The sequence below is a fragment of the Schistocerca cancellata genome, chromosome 7 (genome assembly GCF_023864275.1).
Source record: "Schistocerca cancellata isolate TAMUIC-IGC-003103 chromosome 7, iqSchCanc2.1, whole genome shotgun sequence".
Classification (NCBI taxonomy): domain Eukaryota; kingdom Metazoa; phylum Arthropoda; class Insecta; order Orthoptera; family Acrididae; genus Schistocerca; species Schistocerca cancellata.
Window position 1 is genome coordinate 210617696 of NC_064632.1, and position 27988 is coordinate 210645683.

At 43.2% G+C, this 27988-nt stretch overlaps 1 protein-coding gene across 1 annotated transcript in view; it reads left to right on the top strand.

Moving 5' to 3' along the window:
* The window catches only part of LOC126092702 (uncharacterized), a 372947-nt gene that overhangs the window by 293493 nt on the left and 51466 nt on the right, over nucleotides 1-27988 (top strand). The window contains exon 4 of the mRNA XM_049908425.1: nucleotides 24748-24905. Coding sequence (XP_049764382.1) covers nucleotides 24748-24905 — 158 coding nt within the window. The remainder of the gene's footprint in view (nucleotides 1-24747; nucleotides 24906-27988) is intronic.

A 27988-nucleotide genomic window follows, 5' to 3' on the forward strand; every position in this document is an offset into this window, starting at 1 on the left:
ACACAGCTGCACTGTGGTTTGTAGCAACATGGGAACTACCCACAAGATAAATCATTTTGCCTGTTGGAATTTGCCCATAGTTAATTCATTATTCACGTGCAACATGTATTCAGAAAGAAGTCGTTTCTGCACAAGAAATTTACGACTGACATACACAGTTCTTGGAAGTTGGTTCCACATGCGAAAGAGAAGTCACTGTCTGCCGTGACCGTCTGCTGAAAACGTAGAACGTATCCGAGATGCGTTTACACGGAGCCCTCGGAAGTCCGCAAGACGGTTAGACCAGGAACTTCAGCTTCCCCAAACAACGTAGTGGCGCGTATGAAGTCTTACAAGTTGTAGTTACTGCAGCAGTTGCATCCCTGCGGCTATAAGGGAACGTACAAATTTTGCATTCCATTTCTCCAGGATATGGCAGAGGAGACTTTTTCCCGAACGACTAATCTTTTCGGACGAATCGACGTTTAATTTATCGGATAAACTAAAGAATCTGGGGTCACAAAATCCTGGCATTGTCGTCGAATATGAAACACATCGCCGAAACTGAATATGTTTTGTGCCGTTTCTATTCCCAAAGTTTACGGAACTTTCTGTTTTTGCGGAAGAAACTCTGGCAGGTATGTCATACCTGGACATGCTGAAAAATTAGTTGTTTCCTCAAAGATTATAATGAATTCATTTTTATGCATGACAGCACCCCGCCTCGCTTTCAGCTAGAGCTGCGGCGTTTTCTTAACAACACAACCCCCACAACGTTGCATTGGAAGAGGTGGACAACAAGATATTGCTCTTTGCTTTTGGCCTCCCATATCAGGAAACCTTACACCACAAGGTCCTTGTTCCACCTATGCAAGCTGCTCTTCAAGAGCTGGGAAATCGAGTAGTTGAAGCTGTTGTTTCAATAAACAGGGAGCTGCTGATTCGTCTGTGGAGCAGATGGGATATCGTTTCTATGTTTCTCGAGCAACGCAGGTTTCTCATGTTTATGGTATAGTGTCGGTGCGAACATAAAACTTTGAGTCTACCTTTATTCAGTTGTATGCGCAGTGTGTTTCTCTCGTAGTTTGTCTGCAATAAACAACTGAAATTTGTTCTTCCTTTTTGAATCATACTGCATACATGTTCGGATCAAGAAGTAAATTGTTTGTTTGTTGCGCACACAAGAAGAAATGATCGAAACCATATTCGGAACAAGAACTACAGTAGTGTCGTAGAACACATGTCTGTCATCTGTTAATTTATTATTACAGGTTTACAAAAGTATAAACAGTGATAGTGTCAGGTAAGGTAAATGACGAGATGGTTTCTTTAGAAAACACAACCGAATTTCTTTCCCATCATACGCTTGCGCCCCATGTCTAACGACATCCTCGTCGCGATATGTCGTATCGTAATCTTCCTTATTTTCTTTAATATCACTCCTTTCAAGACACTGTCCATTCCGTTCAACTGCTCTTCCAAGTCCTTTGCTGTCTCTGACAGAATGGAGTGAATCTGGGGTCACAAAATACTGGCCTTGGCGTCGAATATGAAACACATCACCGAAACTCTTTGAGGAAACAACTAATTTTTCAGCATGTCCAGGTATGACATACCTGCCAGAGTTTCCTCCGCAAAAAAAGAAAGTTCCGTAAACTTGGTGACTAGAAACGGCACAAAACATATTGAGTTTCGGCGATATGTTTCATATTCGACGACAATGCCCGTATTTTGTGACCCCAGATTCACTCCGTTCTGTCAGAGACAGCAAAGGACTTGGAAGAGCAGTTGAACGGAATGGACAGTGTCTTGAAAGGAGGACATAAGATAAACATCAACAAGAGCAAAACGAGGATAATGGAATGTAGTCGAATTAAGTCGGATGATGCTGAGGAAATTAGATTAGGAAATGAGGCGCTTTAAGTAGTAAAGGAGTTTTGCTATTTGGGAAGCAAAATAACTGATTATGGCCGAAGTAGAGAGGATATAAAATGTAGACTGGCAATGGCAAGGAAAGCGTTTCTGAAGAAGAAAAATTTGTTAACATCTAGTGTAGATTTAAGTGTCAGGAAGTCGTTTCTGAAAGTATTTGTATGGAGTGTAGCCATGTATGGAAGTGAAACATGGACGATAAATAGTTTGGACAAGAAGAGAATAGAAGCTTTCGAAATGTGGTGCTACAGAAGAATGCTGAAGATTAGATGGGTAGATCACATAACTAATGAGGAGGTATGGAATGGAATTGTGGAGAAGAGGAGTTTGTGGCACAACGTGACAAGAAGAAGGGACCGGTTGGTAGGACATGTTCTGAGGCATCAAGGGATCACAAATTTAGCATTGGTCGGCAGCGTGGAGGGTAAAAATCGTAGAGGGAGACCAAGAGATGTATACACTAAGCAGATTCAGAAGGATGTAGGTTGCAGTAAGTACTGGGAGATAAAGAAGCTTGCACAGGATAGAGTAGCATGGAGAGCTGCATCAAACCAGTCTCAGGACTGAAGACAACAACAACATCACTCCAAATATGTTAGTAGCAGAGATTTGCAAATTGTCAAAATTTGCTAGATTGGTGGGAAAGATTGAATTCATTTGGTGCCATGTTGATATTGTTTACAATGTTAAACAGAGAAAGAAAGACAAATAATCCAGGATATAGGAAAATTATAATCAAGAAATCTGCTTTTCATTAGCGGCTCACGAATGAAGAGACTCGAGTTTGCATTACAAGGATCCTGAAAACGTGCAGCTGATATGGGATCTGCTTTAGAAACGAGACTGAAATCTCGAATGTTGTTCCAGGGAAAATAAATAGCATCTAACTGCAGTATTCAAAGAAAGTATACCTGAGAAATGTTTGACCTCGCATTTTCATTAGTGACCGTTATGTACTCTGCCAAGTTATTTTGTTCAATTTGTTACCTATTACTTTCAGATGGAACGCAATAGGCCTACTGAAATATCAGGCGCTTGAAAAGGATACATCAGCACAGAAAATGCAATTTCCAAGCTTTTCTTTAAAATGATGAATTGGTTAACAAGTAAAATCGGCATTTGAGCTGAGATTTCTCTTCCGCGGCTGGGGTCGCTGGGTGGTATAATTCCCAAGTTCCTCAGCTGCCACCCTTAATATTTCTTAATTTTTCATTTGTCCAAATGAATCCCTCGCAATATTTCTCGTCTCACAGGTTAACTGTAGCTGGCTTTCGTCTCCCAGCAGGCTCAGGTAGCTTCGTCTGACTTTCGAGAACCTCGAGATATATTTTTTTCTTCTACACGTCACACACATAGTTTTAGTAACGCATACTCTCCTTCATTGGTCGTTATGTTATTTCTGGGGACAACTCGTGAAAGGAACAAGCAAACGAGAGTAGATATTTTTTCCGTACATTATAGTTTTCAGCCGCTCTTTTGGTTCGTTACCGTTTTTCCTTTACACAAACCAGATTTATTGTATTATGTGCTGTCCATCGTAATAGTTGATTGCATAAGGTCCACATGCAAGCACGCAGATAGCAACTAGTGCTCACTCGCGAGCGTAGCTTCCGTCATCTCGGGAGCTCTGACCAACTACTTGCGTCATTACAGGTGAACCAGGACCGACGGGAACTCTCGTTAGCCCGAGGTGGATGCCCCCCACAGAATGCCTTCATAGCTGGATCGCTGGCTGCCTGCACGTGGTATGCTGTCAGCGCAAAATATGTATAACTAGCCGAGGGTAAAATGAAGTGTCGCTCTTTCTTGAGCGATGAATCAGTAATTATTCGCACCACAGTGATTGTGGGTTGGTGAAGCATGCCTGCTATTGTAACTTATATTTGGGAATAAACTGGTGAAAATTGCTTACTCGGTGGCCACACAGTAACAGAGCAAAGATGAGTTTCATGGTTTCCACAGTTTCTTAAATGGACTTCATCCCAGAATCAACTTTACCTTGGAGGCTGAGATTGAGGTCAGTCCCCCGTTCCTAGATGTGTTTATACATAGAAAATCTAACAACAATCTAGGACACAACGTGTATAAAAAGTTTACTAACAAAAGCAGTCATTTAGATGGCACTTCGCCCCACCACCCGCCCCAGAAGCAAGCAGTGCTCAGCACTGTCTTCACGTGCCTTCTGTATCTACCATCACAACAGCTTGGAATCTGAGTAGATTCTTTTAAAGAAGACAATGATGGCCAATGTCTATGACAGTATGCCCATAGGGCTTTTAAGCGAAATATTTATTATGCTAATAGAACAGACGAGAAACCGTCTTCTCACTCAGTTAATTTACCGTTTGTTTCTGGGGTCACTACCGCATAATCAGGATTCCTAGGAAAAATGGTATTCAGATCTCTTCCTTCAGACAAAACAAGATGAAAGAACTTTTCTGACGAAAAACAGGTGCACCTGATTGCTTCCACACTGCGGGGGTCTATAAAATGACTTGTGGCTGCGGCAAAGTGTGTATACGCGAAACGGGAAGGATTGTTAAAGAGGATGTTAAAAATCACGAACGTCACATGCTGCTAAAACAAAGCGGAATATCACGAGATCTGTGGCCTTGACGATGATTTCAATAACGTACGTGTGCTGGCTAAGGAAACCATTAGTTATAGAAGAACACTGTAATTTCTAAAACCGCATGTAACTTCAATAGAGAGAATGGCCATCAAGGAAGTAAATACGCAGCTGCGGCGTGCAAGCAATACAAACAATGCTCTGGAAGCCATCTCTGCGAGCAATAATGTTTAGGATAAACATTCCCCCTCTGTTGCTCTGCCTGTTTCGCTTCTAGCCAATGATGATAGCTCACCAATAGCAGCAGAAGGAATTTTTAGTCAATATCTCTTCTCCAGTATAAGCACAGGAATGATCCCTGTGCAGCCAATGACGATGGCACAAGAGATCTGGCCAATAACCTCCATCTTTGGCACTAGCGGGGGAATATTTAACTTACTATCCAATGACAATGGTCCAGCAATGACAGTCAAAAGAATTTTACCCAGTAATGCCATTTCTCCAACACAAGCGTGATAAAACTCCTCTTTATAAGAGTATCGACATTGGCCTCTGTAAGTATTCATTCGACAGTGGTCACCACAAGATCCTCAAGAAGAAGCGATACCGTAAGTATCTGGAGACAAGTCTCCATGCTCAACTCACTTATTTGTCTCACAAAGATTCAAAAATAAATTTCGTACTGGTCTAATCCTAGTGTACAAAGTGAGCATTGGGAATCAGAATTTACTTTCAGTTTACAATCATTACTAAAATTGTTAAACATTTAACCGCAAAATAAAAGCTGTTTCGGTGACATTAAATACATGTTACATTGTTTTACAGAATTATTGTTGTTTAAACTCTGTGTGTTGGAAGAGGAGACGAAATCGCGTGATGGTATCACACAGGTGGGCTCTGGCTTGACATTTCAGAAATTGCCAGGTCGCCACGTATTCCATCCGCAGCAAATGGAATAAATTCGTTTCGGTCACGAATTTCCAACAGCTGATATAGGACGAACGCTTTGCGGGTTGCCGTACCCACAGGAGATGGTAAACTCGCAAACGCGATTCGAGTTGCAAAAATTTCCTCCCTTTACTACCTTTAGTGTTCATTTTCCTGCAGTGTGAGGTGACAAGGTAGGCAAGACACTTCTTCAGAGTTTTCCAAAGCACTGATTACCCTGATACATTTATCGCTGATGTTAACTACAGTGAGGTCCTACCTGACGATACTCTACATTCGTATTTGTAAAGTTACCTTTCGTCTTGTGTTCATCTTGTTCTACTCTTAATAAATACCCCCTCTCCTTCCCCCAGCCAATCTCTTTCTGATCTAATCGACTGTTATACAGGGAAGAAGACTGTAAACCTGTGTATTACAAATGGCATATGTATTCACATCTTGGGTTGTCGGCTGTTCTGCCAGATATCAGCAGTCTCAGGTCGCACCTTATGAAGGTTACGAGCTACGTTACCGAAATATCGAGCCAGAACGACGCTGATATCCGGCAGAACACCCGACAAACCAAGATGTCATTAGTTCTCAGAAAAGCCTGAAGAGTTAAAACATCTGTATTTTTACTGTCTTTCTCAGTTCTTAATATATAAATAGTATTATTATGTACTAACGTGTCGTGAGCAGATTTCTTTGAACAATTAAATAGTGATACATATTATCCGCGAAGAGTCTAAAGTGATTTCATGGAGAAGTATGTGTTCAGAAAGGTTATGAAGAAAAATGTCATTCAGCGACAAATTGATATACGGACAGTATTTCACAAGATATATGCGATGCACGGCGTTACAGACCTTGCACCCCGTCATATATTAAAGAAGGATTTGAACTCATAGATTGCTTGCAACGTTGTAGTTGTGTATGCAAAGAAACAACTCAATAAACCAGGCAAGAAAGGCAGGGGAGTGGGACTCAGGTTAGCCTGCAATAAGAGAAAGACACTGAGTTACACTAGGAATTAGAGAATACACATGAAGGAAATGTGCGAAACGAAGACTGAATACGTGAAAGAAAATATAACAAAGAAACAGCAGCAATAGGTGCATAATGGAGAGGCTGAAGAACTGATGATATCAGCCTTCTCTGTGAAGAGGTATAAAAAGGGTATGAAAAGACCGAACACTACAAGGAAACGATAAGGAGTGGCTGATAAAAATAGTACGGGATGAGTCGAAACGAGAGCGAATTTCTGAGGATAATGTTGTTGTTGTGGTCTTCAGTCCTGAGACTGGTTTGATGCAGCTCTCCATGGTACTCTATCCTGTGCAAGCTTCTTCAACTCCCAGTACCAACTCCAACCTACATCCTTCTGAATCTGCTTAGTGTATTCATCTCTTGGTCTCCCTCTACGATTTTTACCCTCCACGCTGCCCTCCAATGCTAAATTTGTGATCCCTTGATGCCTCAGAACATGTCCTACCAACCGATCCCTTCTTCTAGTCAAGTTGTGCCACAAACTTCTCCCCAATTCTATTCAGTACCTCCTCATTAGTTATGTGATAGACCCCTCTAATCTTCAGCATTCTTCTGTAGCACTACATTTCGTAAGCTTCTATTCTCTTCTTGTCTAAAGTATTTATCGTCCACGTTTCACTTCCATACATGGCTACACTCCATACAAATACTTTCAGAAATGACTTCCTGACACTTAAATCTATATGTTAACAAATTTTTCTTCTTCAGAAACGCTTTCTTTGCCATTGACAGTCTACATTTTATATCCTCTGTACTTCGGCCATCATCAGTTATTTTGCTTCCCAAATAGCTAAACTCCTTTACTACTTTAAGTGTCTCATTTCCTAATCTAATTCCCTCAGCATCACCCGACTTAATTCGACTACATTCCATTATCCTCGTTTTGCTTTTGTTGATGTTCATGTTTGGGTAATATTGGGCCCTAAATAAGGCTGTGAAACGGGGATGCGAAAACCTAGGAAAGAACTGTAGCAGAGCACTAATTACAATCAAGAAATGTCGGACTAGAGAGCAATATTTTTGTGGCGTATGATGAGGCTGAATACCGACAGCAGGACCAGAGGGGGTGTGGTAAACAATGGATAGAACTGCAGGAAAGACAGGAACCAATTAGGTTGTTGAGCTCAGGAAGGGTCGGAAATGGGTCGAGGTAGAAGGAAGGAAAATTGGAGAATCAAATGCACAACGACCAGTATGGTCAGAAATCAGTGACACAGAAAGATGCAGGAAACGAATGAGAATCACCATGGCATGACGAGAGCAAAATATTGAATATCTCGAAAGACGAGGTAGTATGTGCACATGAGACGATAACAGTATGATGAAATGCCACAGAACATCCAAAAAAATAACAGAGAACACCGAGGAAAATACTAGGCCCTAACAAAGGAGGTGGTGGGAGATGGATACGAAGACCTAGGAATGAACTGTGCCTGAGCATCAGGACTAAATTAGGAGCATTTAGATTGCAGAGGGTAACATTTATGGGACTTGTGATCATAATTAATATAATAGAGTGCCCAAAGGAGTACGAAAAACGAGGAGTAGAAGAGGAAAGACAGGAAGCAAGTGGGTTAATGAACTGAGGAAGGAGTGATCAGAATTTAGGATCAAGGTGAATGAAAATTGGAGCTAGTACACTGCGACCAACATGCAAGAGATCGACGTCGGAGAGAGGCACAGCGAAACGATAGAGCAGTGGAGCAGACAAGAAAAAAGGATACTGAAGATTGCGGAGAAGGGTGCCTAAGGGATGCAGCGTTCTCGGAATGATATACAAAAATTCAGACAAATAACATTAGTAGTTTAATTTCTAGAAAGCAAATTGACAATACTTAACTTTGATTACAAAATGGTTCAAATTGCTCGGAGCACTTTGGGACTTAACATCTGAGGTCATCAGTCCCCTAGACTTAGAACTACTTAAACCTAAACCTAAGGACATCACACACATCCATGGCCGAGGCAGGATTCGAACCTGCAACATAGCAGCAGCGCGGTTCAGGAATGAAGCGCCTAGAACCGCTCGGTCACAGCGGCCGGCCTTTGATTACAGCAAATGTCGCTAGCGAGAGGCGACATGAAAACAGTAGGTTCTTATACACAAAGTGGAAGTAAGCACTTGATATGGATAATGACAATCTGATAGCACAGCACTAACGTCCGTTATAGACGGGGCCGATCTGAGCGGCCGAGGTTAGCAGGTGAGCCGCTTAAATTCACTGCTTACAGGTGTGGCTCTTGGCGCGGCGCGGTCCAATTCCGCGCTCCATTGGCCGGCGTTTCCTCACCGCCTTCTCTGGTCTTGAGTTCCGCATTCTCTGTTCCGGCGCTTTTGGTTACGCCAGAACAAAGACTATAAAGGAAGAAGAAGTTGTGGGAGGAGAAGAAGAATCCTTGGAATATCCATGCTCACGCAGAGGCTGTATCAAAATAAGGGGAAGAAGTAGGTGGACGAGGAGGAGGAGGAGGAGGAAATTTACACAATGCTCTGGAAGCACCAGGCAAAAAAAAGTAAGGAAAAGTCAGCTTCGTACTACATGGTAATCCTTACGGATAACATGTAAATCACATTTTTTAGGTGTGGAACAGAGAGGCAATACCTCGTTGCTATCACAATATGCTCTAGACGTAATCCCACTCCAGTTCACTGTGCTCCAGATCGATTTGTCACGATGTTCTTATTAATGCCAAATACATTGATAGCTATCCCAAAGCAATTTCTGTGAGCAATGTTGTTGGGAACCCTCCGACTGACTCCTATAAGAAAAGCAGTTGAGTGTAGACTCTGCAGAGCAAACAAATCAGCATTGTGCGATGTGGTACCCGAAGAGACAACAGAAAATTCATCCTCTGTCAAGGTCCCAATTGCTTCCAGTCCGGAAAAGAGGTGTCTCGCACTGTTGCTACAGAACTGTAGCGGTGTGCTTCCGGCATCCCGCGGGAAATTTAGTTCCGGGCACTCGGCCGAGTAGTCTTACCCACACAGCGCGGCGTGGTGCGCCACCCTCAGTTGATTTGATGTTTTGATGCTAGTAAATTGAAGCCAGTAAATTGAAATCTTGATATATACTCTGGCAGCATAGACAGAAAATTTACTTTAGACGATTGGTAGAAGATCGTAGCCCATCAGCTTTTTTTTTTTTTTTTGGTCATCAGTCTACTGACTGGTTTGATGCTGCCCGCCTCGAATTCCTTTCCTGTGCTAACCTCTTCATCTCAGAGTAGCACTTGCAACCTACGTCCTCAATTATTTGCTTGACGTATTCCAATCTCTGTCTTCCTCTACAGTTTTTGCCCTCTACCGCTCCCTCTAGTACCATGGAAGTCATTCCCTCATGTCTTAGCAGATGTCCTATCATCCTGTCCCGTCTCCTTATCAGTGTTTTCCACGTATTCCTTTCCTCTCCGATTCTGCGTAGAACCACCTCATTCGTTACCTTATCAGTCCACCTAATTTTCAACATTCGTCTGTAGCACCACATCTCAAATGCTTCGATTCTCTTCTGTTCCGATTTTCCCACAGTCCATGTTTCACTACCATACAATGCTGTACACCAGACGTACATCCTCAGAAATTTCTTCCTCAAATTAAGGCCGGTATTTGATATTAGTAGACTTCTCTCGGCCAGAAATGCCTTTTTTGCCATAGCGAGTCAGCTTTTGATGTCCTCCTTGCTCCGTCCGTCATTGGTTATTTTACTGCCTAGGTAGCAGAATTCCTTAACTTCATTGACTTCGTGACCATCAATACTGATGTTAAGTTTCTCGCTGTTCTCATTTCTACTACTTCTCATTACCTTCGTCTTTCTCCGATTTACTCTCAGACCATACTGTGTACTCATTAGACTGTTCATTCCGTTCAGCAGATCATTTAATTCTTCTTGACTTTCACTCAGGATAGCAATGTCATCAGCGAATCGTATCATTGATATCCTTTCACCTTGTATTTTAATTCCACTCCTGAACCTTTCTTTTATTTCCATCATTGCTTCCTCGATGTACAGATTGAAGAGTAGGGGCGAAAGGCTACAGCCTTGTCTTACACCTTTCTTAATACGAGCACTTCGTTCTTGATCGTCCACTCTTATTATTCCCTCTCGGTTGTTGTACGTATTGTATATGACCCGTCTCTCCCTATAGCTTACCCCTACTTTTTTCAGAATCTCGAACAGCTTGCACCATTTTATATTGTCGAACGCTTTTTCCAGGTCGACAAATCCTATGAAAGTGTCTTGATTTTTCTTTAGCCTTGCTTCCATTACTAGCCGTAACGTCAGAATTGCCTCTCTCGTCCCTTTACTTTTCCTAAAGCCAAACTGATCGTCACCTAGCGCATCCTCAATTTTCTTTTCCATTCTTCTGTATATTATTCTTGTAAGCAGTTTCGATGCATGAGCTGTTAAGCTGGTTGTGCGATAATTCTCGCACTTGTCAGCTCTTGCCGTCTTCGGAATTGTGTGGATGATGCTTTTCCGAAAGTCAGATGGTATATTGCCAGACTCATATATTCTACACACCAACGTGAATAGTCGTTTTGTTGCCACTTCCCCCAATGATTTTAGAAATTCTGATGGAATGTTATCTATCCCTTCTGCCTTATTTGACCGTAAGTCCTCCAAAGCTCTTTTAAATTCCGATTCTAATACTGGATCCCCTATCTCTTCTAAATCGAATCCTGTTTCTTCTTCTATCACATCAGACAAATCTTCACCCTCATAGAGGCTTTCAATGTATTCTTTCCACCTATCTGCTCTCTCCTCTGCATTTAACAGTGGAATTCCCGTTGCACTCTTAATGTGTTTTGACTTTCCTGTATGCTGAGTCTGTCCTGCCGACAATCATATCTTTTTCGATGTCTTCACATTTTTCCTGCAGCCATTTCGTCTTAGCTTCCCTGCACTTCCTATTTATTTCATTCCTCAGCGACTTGTATTTCTATATTCTTGATTTTCCCGGAACATGTTTGTACTTCCTCCTTGCATCAATCAACTGTAGTATTTCTTCTGTTACCCATGGTTTCTTCGCAGCTACCTTCTTTGTACCTATGTTTTCCTTCCCAACTTCTGTGATGGCCCTTTTTAGAGATGTCCATTCCTCTTCAACTGTACTGCCTACTGCGATATTCCTTATTGCTGTATCTATAGAGTTAGAGAACTTCAAACGTATCTCGTCATTCCTTAGTACTTCCGTATCCCACTTCTTTGCGTATTGATTCTTCCTGACTAATGTCTTGAACTTCAGCCTACTCTTCATCACTACTGTATTGTGATCTGAGTCTATATCTGCTCCTGGGTACGCCTTACCATCCAGTATCTGATTTCGGAATCTCTGTCTGACCATGATGTAATCTAATTGAAACCTTCCCGTATCTCCCGGCCTTTTCCAAGTATACCTCCTCCTCTTGTGATTCTTGAACAGAGTATTCGCTATTACTAGCTGAAACTTGTTGCAGAACTCAATTAGTCTTTCTCCTCTTTCATTCCTTGTCCCAAGCCCATATTCTCCTGTAACCTTTTCTTCTACTCCTTCCCCTACAACTGCATTCCAGTCGCCCATGACTATTAGATTTTCGTCCCCCTTTACATACTGCATTACCCTTTCAATATCCTCATACACTTTCTTTATCTGTACATCTTCAGCTTGCGACGTCGGCATGTATACCTGAACTATCGTTGTCGATGTTGGTCTGCTGTCTATTCTGATTGGAACCACCCGCTCACTGAACTGTTCACAGTAACACACCCTCTGCCCTACCTTCCTATTCATAACGAATCCTACACCTGTTATACCATTTTCTGCTGCTGTTGATATTACCCGATACTCATCTGTCCAGAAATCCTTGTCTTCCTTCCACTTCACTTCGCTGACCCCTACTATATCTAGATTGAGCCTTTGCATTTCCCTTTTCAGATTTTCTAGTTTCCCTACCACATTCAAGCTTCTGAAATTCCACGCACCGACTCGTAGAACGTTATCCTTTCGTTGATTATTCAATCTTTTTCTCATGGTAACCTCCCCCTTGGCAGTCCCCTCCCGGAGATCCGAATGGGGGACTATTCCGGAATCTTTTGCCAATGGAGATATCATCATGACACTTCTTCAATTACAGGCCACATGTCCTGTGGATACACGTTACGTGTCTTTAATGCAGTGGTTTACATTGCCTTCTGCATCCTCATGTCGTTGATCATTGCTGCTTCTTCCGCCTTTAGGGGAAATTTCCCACCCCTAGGACAAGAGAGTGCCCTGAACCTCTACCCGCTCCTCCGCACTCTTTGACAAGGCCGTTGGCAGAATAAGGCTGACTTCTTATGCCGGAAGTCTTCGGCCGCCAATGCTGATTATATATCAAAATTTAGGCAGTGGCGGGGATCGAACCCGGGACCGAAGACGTTTTGACCACGGGTACGCAGCCCACAGCTAACTCACAGAAAACGAGTCTACTCTGTTGCCACACAAATGCAAATGGCTGAATATTCATTCAGGGGTTGATACTATGATACCTCATTCCTATGTAGTACTTTCGTATGGCGTTGTGCCTAGCTGAGAGGTTTCCACGCCTGCCACGTGGCTAAAATATAATATTACCAACTGTGGGGTGTTATCTAAGCTTGTAACATAATCCCATAATTTTGCTCCGAAGCCATCGTAACTAGTTCGATAATCCACATACAACGTAAATACACTCCTGGAAATTGAAATAAGAACACCGTGAATTCATTGTCCCAGGAAGGGGAAACTTTATTGACACATTCCTGGGGTCAGATACATCACATGATCACACTGACAGAACCACAGGCACATAGACACAGGCAACAGAGCATGCACAATGTCGGCACTAGTACAGTGTATATCCACCTTTCGCAGCAATGCAGGCTGCTATTCTCCCATGGAGACGATCGTAGAGATGCTGGATGTAGTCCTGTGGAACGGCTTGCCATGCCATTTCCACCTGGCGCCTCAGTTGGACCAGCGTTCGTGCTGGACGTGGAGGCCGCGTGAGACGACGCTTCATCCAGTCCCAAACATGCTCAATGGGGGACAGATCCAGAGATCTTGCTGGCCAGGGTAGTTGACTTACACCTTCTAGAGCACGTTGGGTGGCACTGGATACATGCGGACGTGCATTGTCCTGTTGGAACAGCAAGTTCCCTTGCCGGTCTAGGAATGGTAGAACGATGGGTTCGATGACGGTTTGGATGTACCGTGCACTATTCAGTGTCCCCTCGACGATCACCAGTGGTGTACGGCCAGTGTAGGAGATCGCTCCCCACACCATGATGCCGGGTGTTGGCCCTGTGTGCCTCGGTCGAATGTAGTCCTGATTGTGGCGCTCACCTGCACGGCGCCAAACACGCATACGACCATCATTGGCACCAAGGCAGAAGCGACTCTCATCGCTGAAGACGACACGTCTCCATTCGTCCCTCCATTCACGCCTGTCGCGACACCACTGGAGGCGGGCTGCACGATGTTGGGGCGTGAGCGGAAGACGGCCTAACGGTGTGCGGGACCGTAACCCAGCTTCATGGAGACGGTTGCGAATGGTCCTCGCCGATACCCCAGGAGCAACAGTGTCCCTAATTTGCTGGGAAGTGGCGGTGGGGTCCCCTACGGCACTGCGTAGGATCCTACGGTCTTGGCGTGCATCCGTGCGTCGCTGCGGTCCGGTCCCAGGTCGACGGGCACGTGCACCTTCCGCCGACCACTGGCGACAACATCGATGTACTGTGGAGACCTCACGCCCCACGTGTTGAGCAATTCGGCGGTACGTCCACCCGGCCTCCCGCATGCCCACTATACGCCCTCGCTCAAAGTCCGTCAACTGCACATACGGTTCACGTCCACGCTCTCGCGGCATGCTACCAGTGTTAAAGACTGCGATGGAGCTCCGTATGCCACGGCAAACTGGCTGACACTGACGGCGGCGGTGCACAAATGCTGCGCAGCTAGCGCCATTCGACGGCCAACACCGCGGTTCCTGGTGTGTCCGCTGTGCCGTGCGTGTGATCATTGCTTGTACAGCCCTCTCGCAGTGTCCGGAGCAAGTATGGTGGGTCTGACATACCGGTGTCAATGTGTTCTTTTTTCCATTTCCAGGAGTGTATTTTAGACCTTCGAGCTCCAAAAGGCTTGTCTTTATCGACAGTGTCAGTATACAGACAGGGAACAGCGATCACGATGTTATCATAGGGACAATTGTTACTAGGCCTAAAATAAATAAATAAATCCTTGAAGAAGGCTATGGTACGTGACACTACAATACACTATGCACACACACACACACACACACACACACACACACACACACACACACACACACCATTACAGTCATTTACAGTTAACAGATATACTTCCACTCACAGCTCCCATACTTCACGAAGGAAGGGTGCCAGCAGGCGCGAAGGGCATAGGAAAAACATTTCCTGTTAGGCGTCTGAACCTGCCATTAGGGATCTCCCAGCCATTTATGCCAAACGACTTCATTTCAAACACTGTTCTTTGGCATTGGCTTGTTACCTAGTTTGAATTTATGGCGAACATCTCGCTGGGTGCATAGCCCCACGCGAGTAAAAAATCGTCGGTTTGCTCCAGATTTTTTGATAAAATTCTCAAGAACGAATCTAGCGTATTTTCTTGAGCGAGAGGTATCTGTCCACAAATAACCTGCCATTAGGGATCTCCCAGCCATTTATGCCAAACGACTTCATTTCAAACACTGTTCTTTGGCATTGGCTTGTTACCTAGTTTGAATTTATGGCGAACATCTCGCTGGGTGCATAGCCCCACGCGAGTAAAAAATCGTCGGTTTGCTCCAGATTTTTTGATAAAATTCTCAAGAACGAATCTAGCGTATTTTCTTGAGCGAGAGGTATCTGTCCACAAATAACCAAGAACTGGAAATCATCGCTCATGCTAAACTCAGTTTGCTCTTGTCTCACAAAGTTTCTCGCGAGGTACGCTTCACGGAAACAGGCTGGTCCCACATTCTTACATTTTCGATATTTGTTTAATACAATGCCATACTGCAGACTGATAACGAAGGTTCCATATACACTTTAATAGTGAGGAAAGAAAATATCACAACGCACGACAAAGGAAAATACCAAATTGGACGGAAATCGGTAAATATACATACACAATGTGATCAAAAGCATCCAGACACCTGGCTGAAAATGACTTACAAGTTCGTGGCGCCATCCATCGGTAATTCTGGAATTTAATGTGGTGTTGACCCTCCCTTAGCCTTGATAGGTGCTTCCACTCTCGGAGGGATACGTTCAATCGGGTGTTGGAAGGTTTCTTGGGAAATGGCAACCCATTTTCAGGGAGTGCTGTTCTGAGGAGAGGTATCGATGCCGGTAGGTGAGGCCTGCCATGAAGTCGGGGTTTCAAAACATCCCAATGGTGTTCTGTAGGATTCAGGTCAGGACTCTGTGCAGGCAGGGATTTTATTGTCCTGTAAACACTCCACCACAGGCCGTGCATTATGAACAGGTGCTCGATCGTTTTGAAAGATGCAGTCGTCATCCCTGAATTGATCTTCAACGTTGGGAAACAAGAGGGTGCTTTAAACATCAATGTAGGTCTGTGCTGTGATAGTTACACGCAAAACAACAAGGGGTACAAGCTCTTTCCATTAAAAACATGACCACACCATTACACCACCGCCTCCGAATTTTACTGTTGGCAATACACACGCTGGCAGATGGCGTTCACTGGTCATTCTCCATACCCACACCCTCCCATCGGATCGCCACATTATGTACCGAGTTTCGTCACTCCACACAACCTTTTTCCATTGTTCAATCGTCCAGTGTTTACGCTTCTTACACCAAGAGAGGCGTCGTTTGGCTTTTACCGGCGTGATGTGTGGCTTATGAGCAGCCGCTCGACAATGAAATCCGAGTTTTCTCACCTCCCGCCTAACTGTCATAGTACTTGCAGTGGATCCTGATGCAGTTTGGCATTCTGCCTATCACACATTACGACCCTCTTCAACTGTCGGCGATCTCTGTCAGTCAACAGACGAGGCCGGCCTGTACACTTTTGTGCTGTACGTGTCCCTTCACGTTTCCACTTCACTATCACATCGGAAACAGTGGATCTAGGGGTGTTTAGGAATGTGTAAATCTAGCGTGCAGACGTATGACACAAGTGACACCCAATCACCTGACCACGTTCGAAGTCCGTGAGTTCCGCGGAGCGCCCCATTCTGCTCTCTCACAATGTCTAATGACTGCTGAGATCGGTGATATGGAGGTCTTGGCAGTAGGTGGCAGCACAATGCGCCTAATATGAAAAACGTATGTTTTTTGGGGGGGGGGTGTCCGGATACTTTTGATCAAATAGTGTATGCATGCAAACAGATTATTACAATTTCAGAAGAAATTGATGATTTATCCAAGACAAAGACCTTCACAAAGCAGGTCGATACCGCATTGGTCCATATATGACACTTATGCAAGTAGTTATTCGACTTGGAATTGATTGGCAGAGTTGTTGGATGTCCTCCTGAGAGATATCAGGCAAAAGACTGTCCAAGTGACACGTTAGGCTGTCAATAGCCCCAGGAGGTTGGAGGACCTAGCCCACAATACACGAAAAGTTCTCAGTTGGGGAGAATCCGGCGACCTTGCTGGCAATATATGGTTTGGAAAACACGAAGACAAGCAGTAGAAACTCGCGTCGATGCGCGCGGGCATTATCTTACTAAAATGTAAGCCCAGGATTTTGCAATGAAGGAAGGCAATAGAATGGGGCGTTGAGTATCATCGACGTACCGCTGTGTTTTAATGTTGCCAAGGCTGAAAGTCATACGGGTCGCTCTATGAAAAGAAATGGCACCCCAGATCATCACTCGTGGTTGTCGGCAGTGTCCCACAGCGAGAGAGGAAATAGGAGCGAGTGTGAATGGGCTTTCGAGAGCTCGATTATAACTGAGTCATAGGCGGGCGACAGTCAAAACGGTATCCCACCGCCATCTGGGGTTATCCAGATACGTCTTCTCTGGCGTTCCTGGGCTTATATTTCAGCAAGATAATGCCCATCCGCAAAAGGTGAGAGCTTCTACTGCTTGTCTCCGTGCTTGTCAAACCCTACCTTCGGCCACCAAGGTCGCTGGATCTCTGTCCAGTCGAGAACATTTGAAGCATTGTGGGCAGGGCCGTCCAACCGTCCCAGGATTTTGACAATCTAACGCTTCAGTTGGACAGTGTTTGGAATAATATACCTCAAGAGTATATCCAATAACTCTGTCAATCAGTGCCTAGCTGAATAACTACCTACATAAGTCCACAGGTGGATCAATGCGTTATTGACTTGCTCAGTTTCTGAAGCTCCTTCTCTTGAATCATTCATCCAATTTTTCTGAAAATGTAATTCCTTCTTATTTTTTTCTTTTCGGTCTGCACATGCGCATCGCATCTACCGATTTCGCACCCATCCGGCTCATTCCTTCGTGGTACGTCAGATTTTTTTCTTAGAGTGTTTAACAGTGGCTCAAAGAGTTATAAAGCTATTGGACCGATCAAGCTCTTGTTATCTATGTACAGAATCGATATGTCGGATTGGGTGACCATTAGTCGATGACTGTTTGTTTCCTGATGGCATGTAGCGTAGAGGGCAGTGTGGCTGTTGGGTGATTATAAGATACAAGAGAACATAAAATTTTTATTTGGTGTGATGAGTGGCTGCTTGCTCTAAATCTCTAAAAATGTATGTTGTTGGAGATGAGTAGAAAAAGCTATAATGTTCGAATACAACGTTATTGGTATGCCGCTTGATTCAGTCACGTTGACATCTAGGTGTACTGTTGCAAGGAGGCGTGAAATGGAACGAGCACGTAAGGTCATTTGTTGGGAAGGTGAACGGCCGACTTCAGTTTATTGGAGACAATTCTAGTGAAGTGTAGTTCATCTATAAAGGAGACCGCATGTAGAACACAAGTATAACCCATTCTTCAGTAAACTGCTAGAGTGCTTGGGATCCCTACCAGGTCAGAGTAAAGGAAGACGGTGAAGCAATTCAGAGGCGTGCTATTAGATTTATTACTGGTAGCAATGAACACGTATTCGAAAGTAAAGTTTTATGTACTGACTTGGCAGAAAATCCTAAGAAATTTTGGTCTTATGTCAAAGCGGTAGGTGGATCAAAACAAAATGTCCAGACACTCTGTGACCAAAATGGTACTGAAACAGAGGATGACAGACTAAATGCCGAAATACTAAATGTCTTTTTCCAAAGTTGTTTCACAGAGGAAGATTGCACTGTAGTTCCTTCTCTAGATAGTCGCACAGATGACAAAATGGTAGATATCGAAATAGACGACAGAGGGATAGAGAAACAATTAAAATCGCTCAAAAGAGGAAAGGCCTCTGGACCTGATGGGATACCAGTTCAATTTTACACAGAGTACGCGAAGGAACTTGCCCCCCTTCTTGCAGCGGTGTACCGTAGGTCTCTAGAAGAGCGTAGCGTTCCAAAGGATTGGAAAAGGGCACAGGTCATCCCCGTTTTCAAGAAGGGACGTCGAACAGATGTGCAGAACTATAGACCTATATCTCTAACGTCGATCAGTTGTAGAATTTTGGAACACGTATTGTGTTCGAGTATAATGACTTTTCTGGAGACTAGAAATCTACTCTGTAGGAATCAGCATGGGTTTCGAAAAAGACGGTCATGTGAAACCCAGCTCGCGCTATTCGTCCACGAGACTCAGAGGGCCATAGACACGGGTTCACAGGTAGATGCCGTGTTTCTTGACTTCCGCAAGGCGTTCGATACAGTTCCCCACAGTCGTTTAATGAACAAAGTAAGAGCATATGGACTATCAGACCAATTGTGTGATTGGATTGAGGAGTTCCTAGATAACAGGACGCAGCATGTTATTCTCAATGGAGAGAAGTCTTCCGAAGTAAGAGTAATTTCAGGTGTGCCGCAGGGGAGTGTCATAGGACCGTTGCTATTCACAATATACATAAATGACCTGGTGGATGACATCGGAAGTTCACTGAGGCTTTTTGCAGATGATGCTGTGGTGTATCGAGAGGTTGTAACAATGGAAAATTGTACTGAAATGCAGGAGGATCTGCAGCGAATTGACGCATGGTGCAGGGAATGGCAACTGAATCTCAATGTAGACAAGTGTAATGTGCTGCGAATACACAGAAAGATAGATCCTTTATCATTTAGCTACAAAATAGCAGGTCAGCAACTGGAAGCAGTTAATACCATAAATTATCTGGGAGTACGCATTAGGAGTGATTTAAAATGGAATGATCATATAATGTTGATTGTCGGTAAAGCAGATGCCAGACTGAGATTCATTGGAAGAATCCTAAGGAAATGCAATCCGAAAACAAAGGAAGTAGGTTACAGTACGCTTGTTCGCCCACTGCTTGAATACTGCTCAGCAGTGTGGGATCCGTACCAGATAGGGTTGATACAAGACATAGAGAAGATCCAACGGAGAGCAGCGCGCTTCGTTACAGGATCATTTAGTAATCGCGAAAGCGTTACGGAGATGATAGATAAACTCCAGTGGAAGACTCTGCAGGAGAGACGCTCTGTAGCTCGGTAAGGGCTTTTGTCAAAGTTTCGAGAACATACCTTCACCGAAGAGTCAAGCAGTATATTGCTCCCTCCTACGTATATCTCGCGAAGAGACCATAAGGATAAAATCAGAGAGATTAGAGCCCACACAGAGGCATACCGACAATCCTTCTTTCCACGAACAATACGAGACTGGAATAGAAGGGAGAACCGATAGAGGTACTGAAGGTACCCTCCGCCACACACCGTCAGGTGGCTTGCGGAGTATGGATGTAGATGTAGATGTATTACGGAAATGCTCCTTGTACTAAAATGAGAATTCCTGGAGGGAAGACGACGTTCGCTTTGCGAACTATGTTGAGAAATTTAGAGAACCGGAACAAGCGGTTGACTACAGAACGATTCTATTTCCACCAATGTATATTTCGCAAAGATAAGAGAAATTAGGGCTCTTACGGAGACACAAAGATCTTCCCACGCTCTACTTGTTACTGGAACAGGTAAGGGAATGACTAGTAATAGATGTTACCTGCCGAGCGGTCTAAGGCGCTGCAGTCATGGGCTGTGCGGCTGGTCCCGGCGGAGGTTCGAGTCCTCCCTCGGGCATGGGTGTGTGTGTGTTTGTCCTTAGGATAATTTAGGTTAAGTAGTGTGTAAGCTTAGGGACTGATGACCTTAGTAGTTAAGTCCCATAAGATTTCACACACATTTGAACATTTTTGAGATGGTACTTGTCGCCATGCACCCCACAATATCTTTGCAGAGAATGTATGTATGTCGATGTAAACAGTTCTTAGCAGTAGGTATGTCGTGTTTCCGGCATCATGACAAAAAAATCTACTCAGGAATGTTGGAGAAGGGCTAGTGTATTAGTCTGACGAAGGGAAGCCTAATCCGGAAACAAAAGATGAGTCGAAAGTGAAAGCACAAGTAGAAGCATTTAGTAATAATTTTATTTATTGCACAAATTTCACTAGTAATGGCTGTAAGTAGGCTGTTTATGTTTTCTTGTTGGCAACGTTACGTAGCGCTCTGTATGAAAATCACTGGCTGTGCTGTGTGCACTCTGTGGCTAGTTTGCATTGTTGTCTGCCATTGTAGTGTTGGGCAACTGGATGTGAACAGTGCGTAGCGTTGCGCAGTTGGAGGTGAGCCGCCAGCAGTGGTGGATGTGGGGAGAGAAATGGCGGAGTTTTGAAATTTGTAAGACTGGATGTCATGAACTGCTAGGTATATTATGATTTTTCAACACTATTAAGGTAAATACATTGTATGTTCTCTATTAAAATCTTTCATTTGCTAACTATGCCTATCAGTAGTTAGTGCCTTCCGTAGTTTGAATCTTTTATTTAGCTGGCAGTAGTGGCGCTCGCTGTATTGCAGTAGTTCGAGTAACGAAGATTTTTGTGAGGTAAGTGATTTGTGATAGGTATAGGTTAATGTTAGACAGGGCCATTCTTTTGTAGGGATTATTGAAAGTCAGATTGCGTTGCGCTAAAAATATTGTCTGTCAGTTTAAGGACAGTCATGTATAATTGTTCAAAGGGGACGTTTCAATTCTATAATAATAACAGTTGTTAAAACCGGTGTCCCATCAGTTTCGATGTATCCATGAGATCCTTTTTTTCTTCTTCCTTCTCTTAGGTATTCACGTGTTAAGTTCTCTCCTTCAGTACCTCCCTTGTTTTTGTTGGTTCCTACTTAAACCGCCCACTTCATTCTTGGTCTACCTACTGTTTTTTCTCCATTGGTCGATAATTCATTATTATTTTCGGTGTTCCCTTGCATTCATTCTTGAGACATGATCTCTTTATTTATTTCTATACTCTCTAATTCTAGCTCTTGTCTGATTGTTGTTTTCTTTATCCCATCGGTATAGTAAGTTGCTCTTCTGTAAAACCTCATTTCCGCAGATTCTGTATTATATTGAGACACAAGTTTTTGTCGTACTCGGTTGAATAAATCTTGTACTGTTCGAACACAGTGTAATTTCTCTTCAATAGATGCCTTTCAAATTCGATGGGGTTCTCATACAGAAGAGGTTTCACCGCACAAGAAGAAAACAAGTGGGGGCGGATCATATGCATGAGCCGGGCACGGAACAGCACCGCTTCACGCAGGCGTTCACAAGCGAGACTCGCTTAGTGAACTCTGGTGCCACTGTATTCGAAGTTGAAGTAAGATAGCTTCAACGAGGGGAGAGAATTTCTCTCAGAAATGGAGGACCAATGTTGCAACTGATGGGGATAGAAACGGATAACAGTCAATACCGGACCCTCAAAAAGTTTCTGTTCGAAGACTGTACAGTCCAGAATGGGTCTGGCAATCAGACAATATCGCAGAGAGTGTTGAAGCCATCATCTTACCGACGCAGCTGACGATACCCGTTTGGTAAAACGACGTCTCCCGGTACGTAAAGAAGTCTGTAACTACCTGCTGTATATCGTCGTCCGAAGGAATTGTCTAACCTTCAAGGACTTTTTTAAGGGATCGAAAGCGTGGTAATCGCATGAAGAGAGATCAAGACCATGGGATGCATGCTTGAGTGTCTCTCACTTGAGCTGGCGTAACTTCTGCGTTATTTACGATATGGGGGCGCTTCCATTTCCAAGTCGCGGCACCAGCTTTCGTCGCCAGCAAGAATGCGCTCAAGGAACATGTTGCCTACAATACCGAAATGCACCAAGCGCTTCATGTAGCCATCCTGTTTGGTGTTTGTTCGGCATTCAACACATGGAGTACTGACTGGCTGCACACTTTACGGTAGCCTAACTCTTGCCGATAATGGGTTTCACGCTACCGAAGCTGATGTCAGATTTCACTGTTAGCGCAGAAAGGGTTATGAGTCGGTCCGCACACTTGTTGTTGTCCGTAATGGATGAAGATGAGCTCCGAGATCGTCCGGCTTCTTGTGTAGAATCGCGAAGGTTGTTCCCGACAGACATTCTGTCTCATACATAAGCTTCATTCTCCGATGGATGTTTTTCAGTGATTGTCCTTCAGCAGCCAATAAAATGTCCTTTTTGGAGGCATTTGTTAATAACGTCACACAGTTCACGTCCACGAATTCACCGCATGTACGTCGGAAAGATACAAATGCTACACTGATCCCTTGCCTACATGTCGGTGTATCGGAGTCGCGCTACTTTGCATACACGCTGCAGCTATTGAGCATTCCGTCTCTGGTAAAACAGAAGCTTCTACGACGACTTCAACTACGTAACATGTATGGCACTTGATCGTATAGTATTAAGGTAACAGCGCCGCAAACCATCAGGAGAAGAGGTTCATAAACGTCTGCCCTGTTATACCAAATGTAAGCAAACATGTAACTCAGATCAAGCTACATGTTTGCATACGTTTGGAATAAGAGGGCAGAAACATGGCAGAACCTGAGTTAAATGTTTACTTACAAGGGCAGACGTTTGTGGGATCTCTTCACCTGACGGCGGGACTGTGATTTGCAGAGCTGTTGCCCTGATGCTATTTGACCAAGTCACATACATCTTACGTAATTGAAGTTCTCTTAGAAACTTCTTTCATATTCCGCAGAAAAATGTATATAGTTCTATTAGAAACAAAGAAACAGTTAGTGTCTAATTCAACGATTAAAAACGATAAGAATTGTTTGATAACGTCAGGAAATTCTTGTGTTGACCTGTGCGTTTGAAGCCCAATAGTCTGTGTCCTGCTTTTGTAGCGATTTGTTAACTACTCGTAAGATTTTAGTTTCATTTCTGTCATCACTTGCTCTTCTGTTTCCTTAGAGTTAATTATTCTCCGTACTTACAGTTTCTATAACTTTTTTCTGAAGTTTGAAAAAAATAGATCGTTAGTGCTTGGCACGACTGGAATATTCTTCAGCATACACTCTTTTTGGCGACATTCCCCATTCACGATATTCATTTTTTCGACTGTCATAAGCATTTAGAATGTCTCTATACTTTTACGAGCAAGTTATTCGATCGGCACAAAAGCAGCACACAGACTGTTGGACTTCAAGCGCACGGGTAAACACAAGAATTTCCTGACATTAGCAAGTAATGTTTACCGCTTATAGTCGCCTAATTATACACTGCCTTCGTTTCTGTTTTTTTTTCTAAGAGAATTATATGCATTTTTCTGTAGAATTTGAAAGAAGTTTCTAAGAGGACTTCAACGACATAACATGAATGGGACTTGGTCAAATAGTATCAAGGGGACAGCACCGCAAACCGCTGTCCCGCCGTGAGGAGAAGATGTGTAACAAATGTAAGCAAACATGTAACTGAGGCTTTGACCTAAGTCCTATACATGTTACGTCTATGAAGTCCTTTTAGAAGCTCCCTTCAAATGCGGGAGCGAAAAAATCTTGGTGTTGTAATTCGGCGACTATAAACGATAAAAATTACTTGCGAACGTCAGCAAATTCACCGCTATAACCTGGCGAAAGCCGCACCTCGATATATTTATTCATTCTGAATATTTTTGGAATTGTCTATCTTAGGTGTCTCACTCTGTATACTTAGCGGATCCCACGCCAACAATACCACTATGTTGCATTATGTTTTGCGATGAGCAGTGATCTTATGGTTGTGGTTCATAGGGGATATGACATGCGAGTGATAAATGCGATGTAACACCGTTACCTGCTCTTTTGTTAGCATTCTTCATTATCGGTGACCTTTACTCACTTGATACTTGTTGTACTATGATGTGAGCGGACTTTGCTGAGAGTGTAACGTCGGTGTGTGCAGGTGCCGCCGCCGCCTCCGCTGCTTCAAGATGGTGCCACCCTGCTCCCGGACAGCCCTGCACTTCTTCGCCCTGGCGGTCGCTCTCTGTCTGAGTGCGGTGTCAGCAGGCATGGACGGCGAGAGAGACGCCTGGGAGAAGCCCGGCTGCCACAGAGTTGGTACGTGTTTTCTGGCAGCACGGACTCCACTTCATACCAAGAAGAAACAGTCGAATAAAATTATTAAACGTGTAGCTATGACGTCAAAACTGATCAGTACACAACGATATGTTTACTGATCTCTGGTTATAGTCCAAAACCCACATCTTAATATTCTAATATAATCCTCTCCCTTTATGTTGCTACCAACTTTTATTTGTGGGAAATGAAATTTCGACTCTTTTTCATTATCAGACATCTGAAACCATATAATATGTCACATTTCCACAAAACATGGCAGGTGTAAGCGTTACAAGTTGTAACAAGAACCAAAATACGACGAAGGCAAGGCATTGACACTGAGAGTGATAATGGGGGTAAACCTCAAGAAAAATCGAGACTCTTTCACAGGGTTTTTCGTCCAAGAAAAGGAGCTCGATAACGTAAAATTTCACTATATATTTAAAATTATCAGGAAAATAGGCGTAAGCAATTGGGAAAGGCGGAATTAGTATGTATAAGAACGAAGAGGGAACAATACGAATGGCAGACAGAGTTGGAAGCTTCAGTAATGGATTCATCTTTTAAAAATATCACTACAGCCTATCAACTCTATTGCTTCATTGTTCAAAGTGAAAGTATGACATTACCGGCCGGTTTCGGCCTGAGGACTTTTTAAAATGTATTGCGTCAGTGTTGCGTGTATCGTAAGTGTATTTAAATCTTCTTTCGTTCAAAGTGAGAAGATTCTTGTTCCAACACACATACGTCAAAACTCTACATGACGTATATGGTCTTGGAGGTTACGAACTGCTTCCAAGCACACATTTTGCAATACGTCACGTATGTAAAATTTTCTCAACTACTGGCTTTATAGTCTTTGTCAAATACAGCTGAAAATGTATGTGGACTGTACAGAATTCGTAGTTCGATTCCAACCACTGGTTCAGGTTTCTTGGTATCTACTTAGGTGCCTGTGAACGAGGTAAAAACTTACCTAAACATCTAAATTTCATATGCATTATACTGACACCTTAACCCTTGGCCAAATTCCCTTATTTCCTGCACCCAACCTCTCACCGCCCCCACCACATCCTCTTCTATAAACTAGAGAACAAGCTATGTGAATTTTAGATTTTGTTTTATGATAACTTCCACTACAGTATATTTTCGGTCTGAGGCTACCTAGTGACTAAAACAGCAATATGAGTGAAAGGCGTGTTCATTGATCCAGCAGCTTTTCAAGTCATTTAATGATCCTAAATATCCCTCGAACCATGTAGACAAGAGCTCGCGTCGAAAAAGGTGTGAAGTCTTCAACACCTTGCACGATTTAGCAACGAAAAGTTTAGAATAACATAAGCAAACACTTCCATTACAACTGTACACGTGACGGAAGGAACCCATGTCAATGAAGGCGATTTTAAAGAGCAAAGGGTGGTCTATGAGAGGAGTAGGAGGAGGCCCAAAAACGATAAAATTTTTAGAAAGGGGTAGCTCATTCATTAGAGAGCCTGCCAGCGACAGGCAAAGGTCCGAAGTTCGAGTCCTGGTCCACCACTAAATTTTAATCTGTCAGGGAGTTTCAGATCAGCGTACTCTCCACTGCACAATGAAAGTACATTCTGGAATTTTTGTCTGATAAAGTATACTGTGTTCCATTTTTAGTCCCATTTTGTCCATACTACGTTTAGTTTCTTTTTCTTTGCTGCTAGCGGTGTATGTGAAGGAAAAAACATCTCCTTATTCTCGGAAAGTGTTGGTAATGCGCGAACTTTGTCAGCTTTGATATAATACCAAAAGCGTCTCACTGTACAATAGTTTTTATCCAAATTCGCTTTTCCTCCTTTTTTGGAATCATCAATCTTCCGACTGGTTAGATACGGCCCGCCCCAAATTCCCCTCCTGTGCCATCATCTTCGTTTCAGACTAGCACTTTCAACCTACGTCGTCAATTATTTGCTCACTTATTTGTTGAATGCATTGCAGTCTTTGCCTTACCCTACAATTTTTACCCTTTGCAGCTCCCTCTAGTACCATCGACATTATTGCATCATCTCTTAACAGATGTCCTACCAACGTGTCCCTTCTTTTTCATTAGCGTTTTCCATATATTTCTTTCCTCTCCGATTCTGCACACTACCTCATCACTCCTTACCTTATCATTCCACTTAATTTCCTACATTCGTCTGTAAAATCACATCCCAAACGCTTCTATTCTCTTCTGTTCCGGTTTACCGTACAATGCTGTGCTCCAGATGTACATATTCAGAAATTTCTTCCTCAAATTAAATCCAATATTTCTTACTGATAAAATTCTCATTGAAAGCAATGCCCTTTTCTGACACTGCTAATATACGTTCTTTCTCCTCACTGGTTCGTGCATCATGGATTATTTTGCTTCCTAGGTAGCAGAATTCCTTAAAGTCGTCTACTTCCTTACCTACAATTCTGATATTCAGTTTCTCGCTGGTCTCATTTCTTCAAGTTCTTTCTCCCATATAGTCTCAATCCATATTCTGCACTCATTAGACTGTTCATTTCATTCAACAGGTCTTGTAATTCTTATTCATTTTCACTGAGGATAGCAAAGACACCAGCAAACCGTATCATAGATACACTTTCACCTTGACTTCTAATTCTGAACCTTTCTCTTATTTCCATCATTGCTCCTTCGATGTATAGTTTGAACAGTAGAGGGGAAAGATTAATCCCTGTCTTAAGCCCTTTTTAATCCCTGTCTTAATCCCTGGCTTAAGCCCTTTTCATCGTTCTTGCTTTTACACACTTATTATTCTCTCCTGGCTCTAGTACATGTTGTGTATTACCCGTCTCTCCCTAGAGCTTACTCCTATTTTCCTCAGAATTCTGAATATCTTTCACAATTTTACATTGTCGAACCCTTCTTCCAGGTCGACAAATCCAATGAATTGTATTGATTTTTCTTTAGTATTGCTTCCATTATCAACCGTAACGTCAGAAATGCCTCTCCTGAGCCTTTACTTTTCCTAAATCCAAACTAACCATCACGTAACATATCCTCAGTTTTCTTTTCCACTCTTCTGTATGTTATTCTCGTCTGCAGCTTGGACGAATGAGCCGTT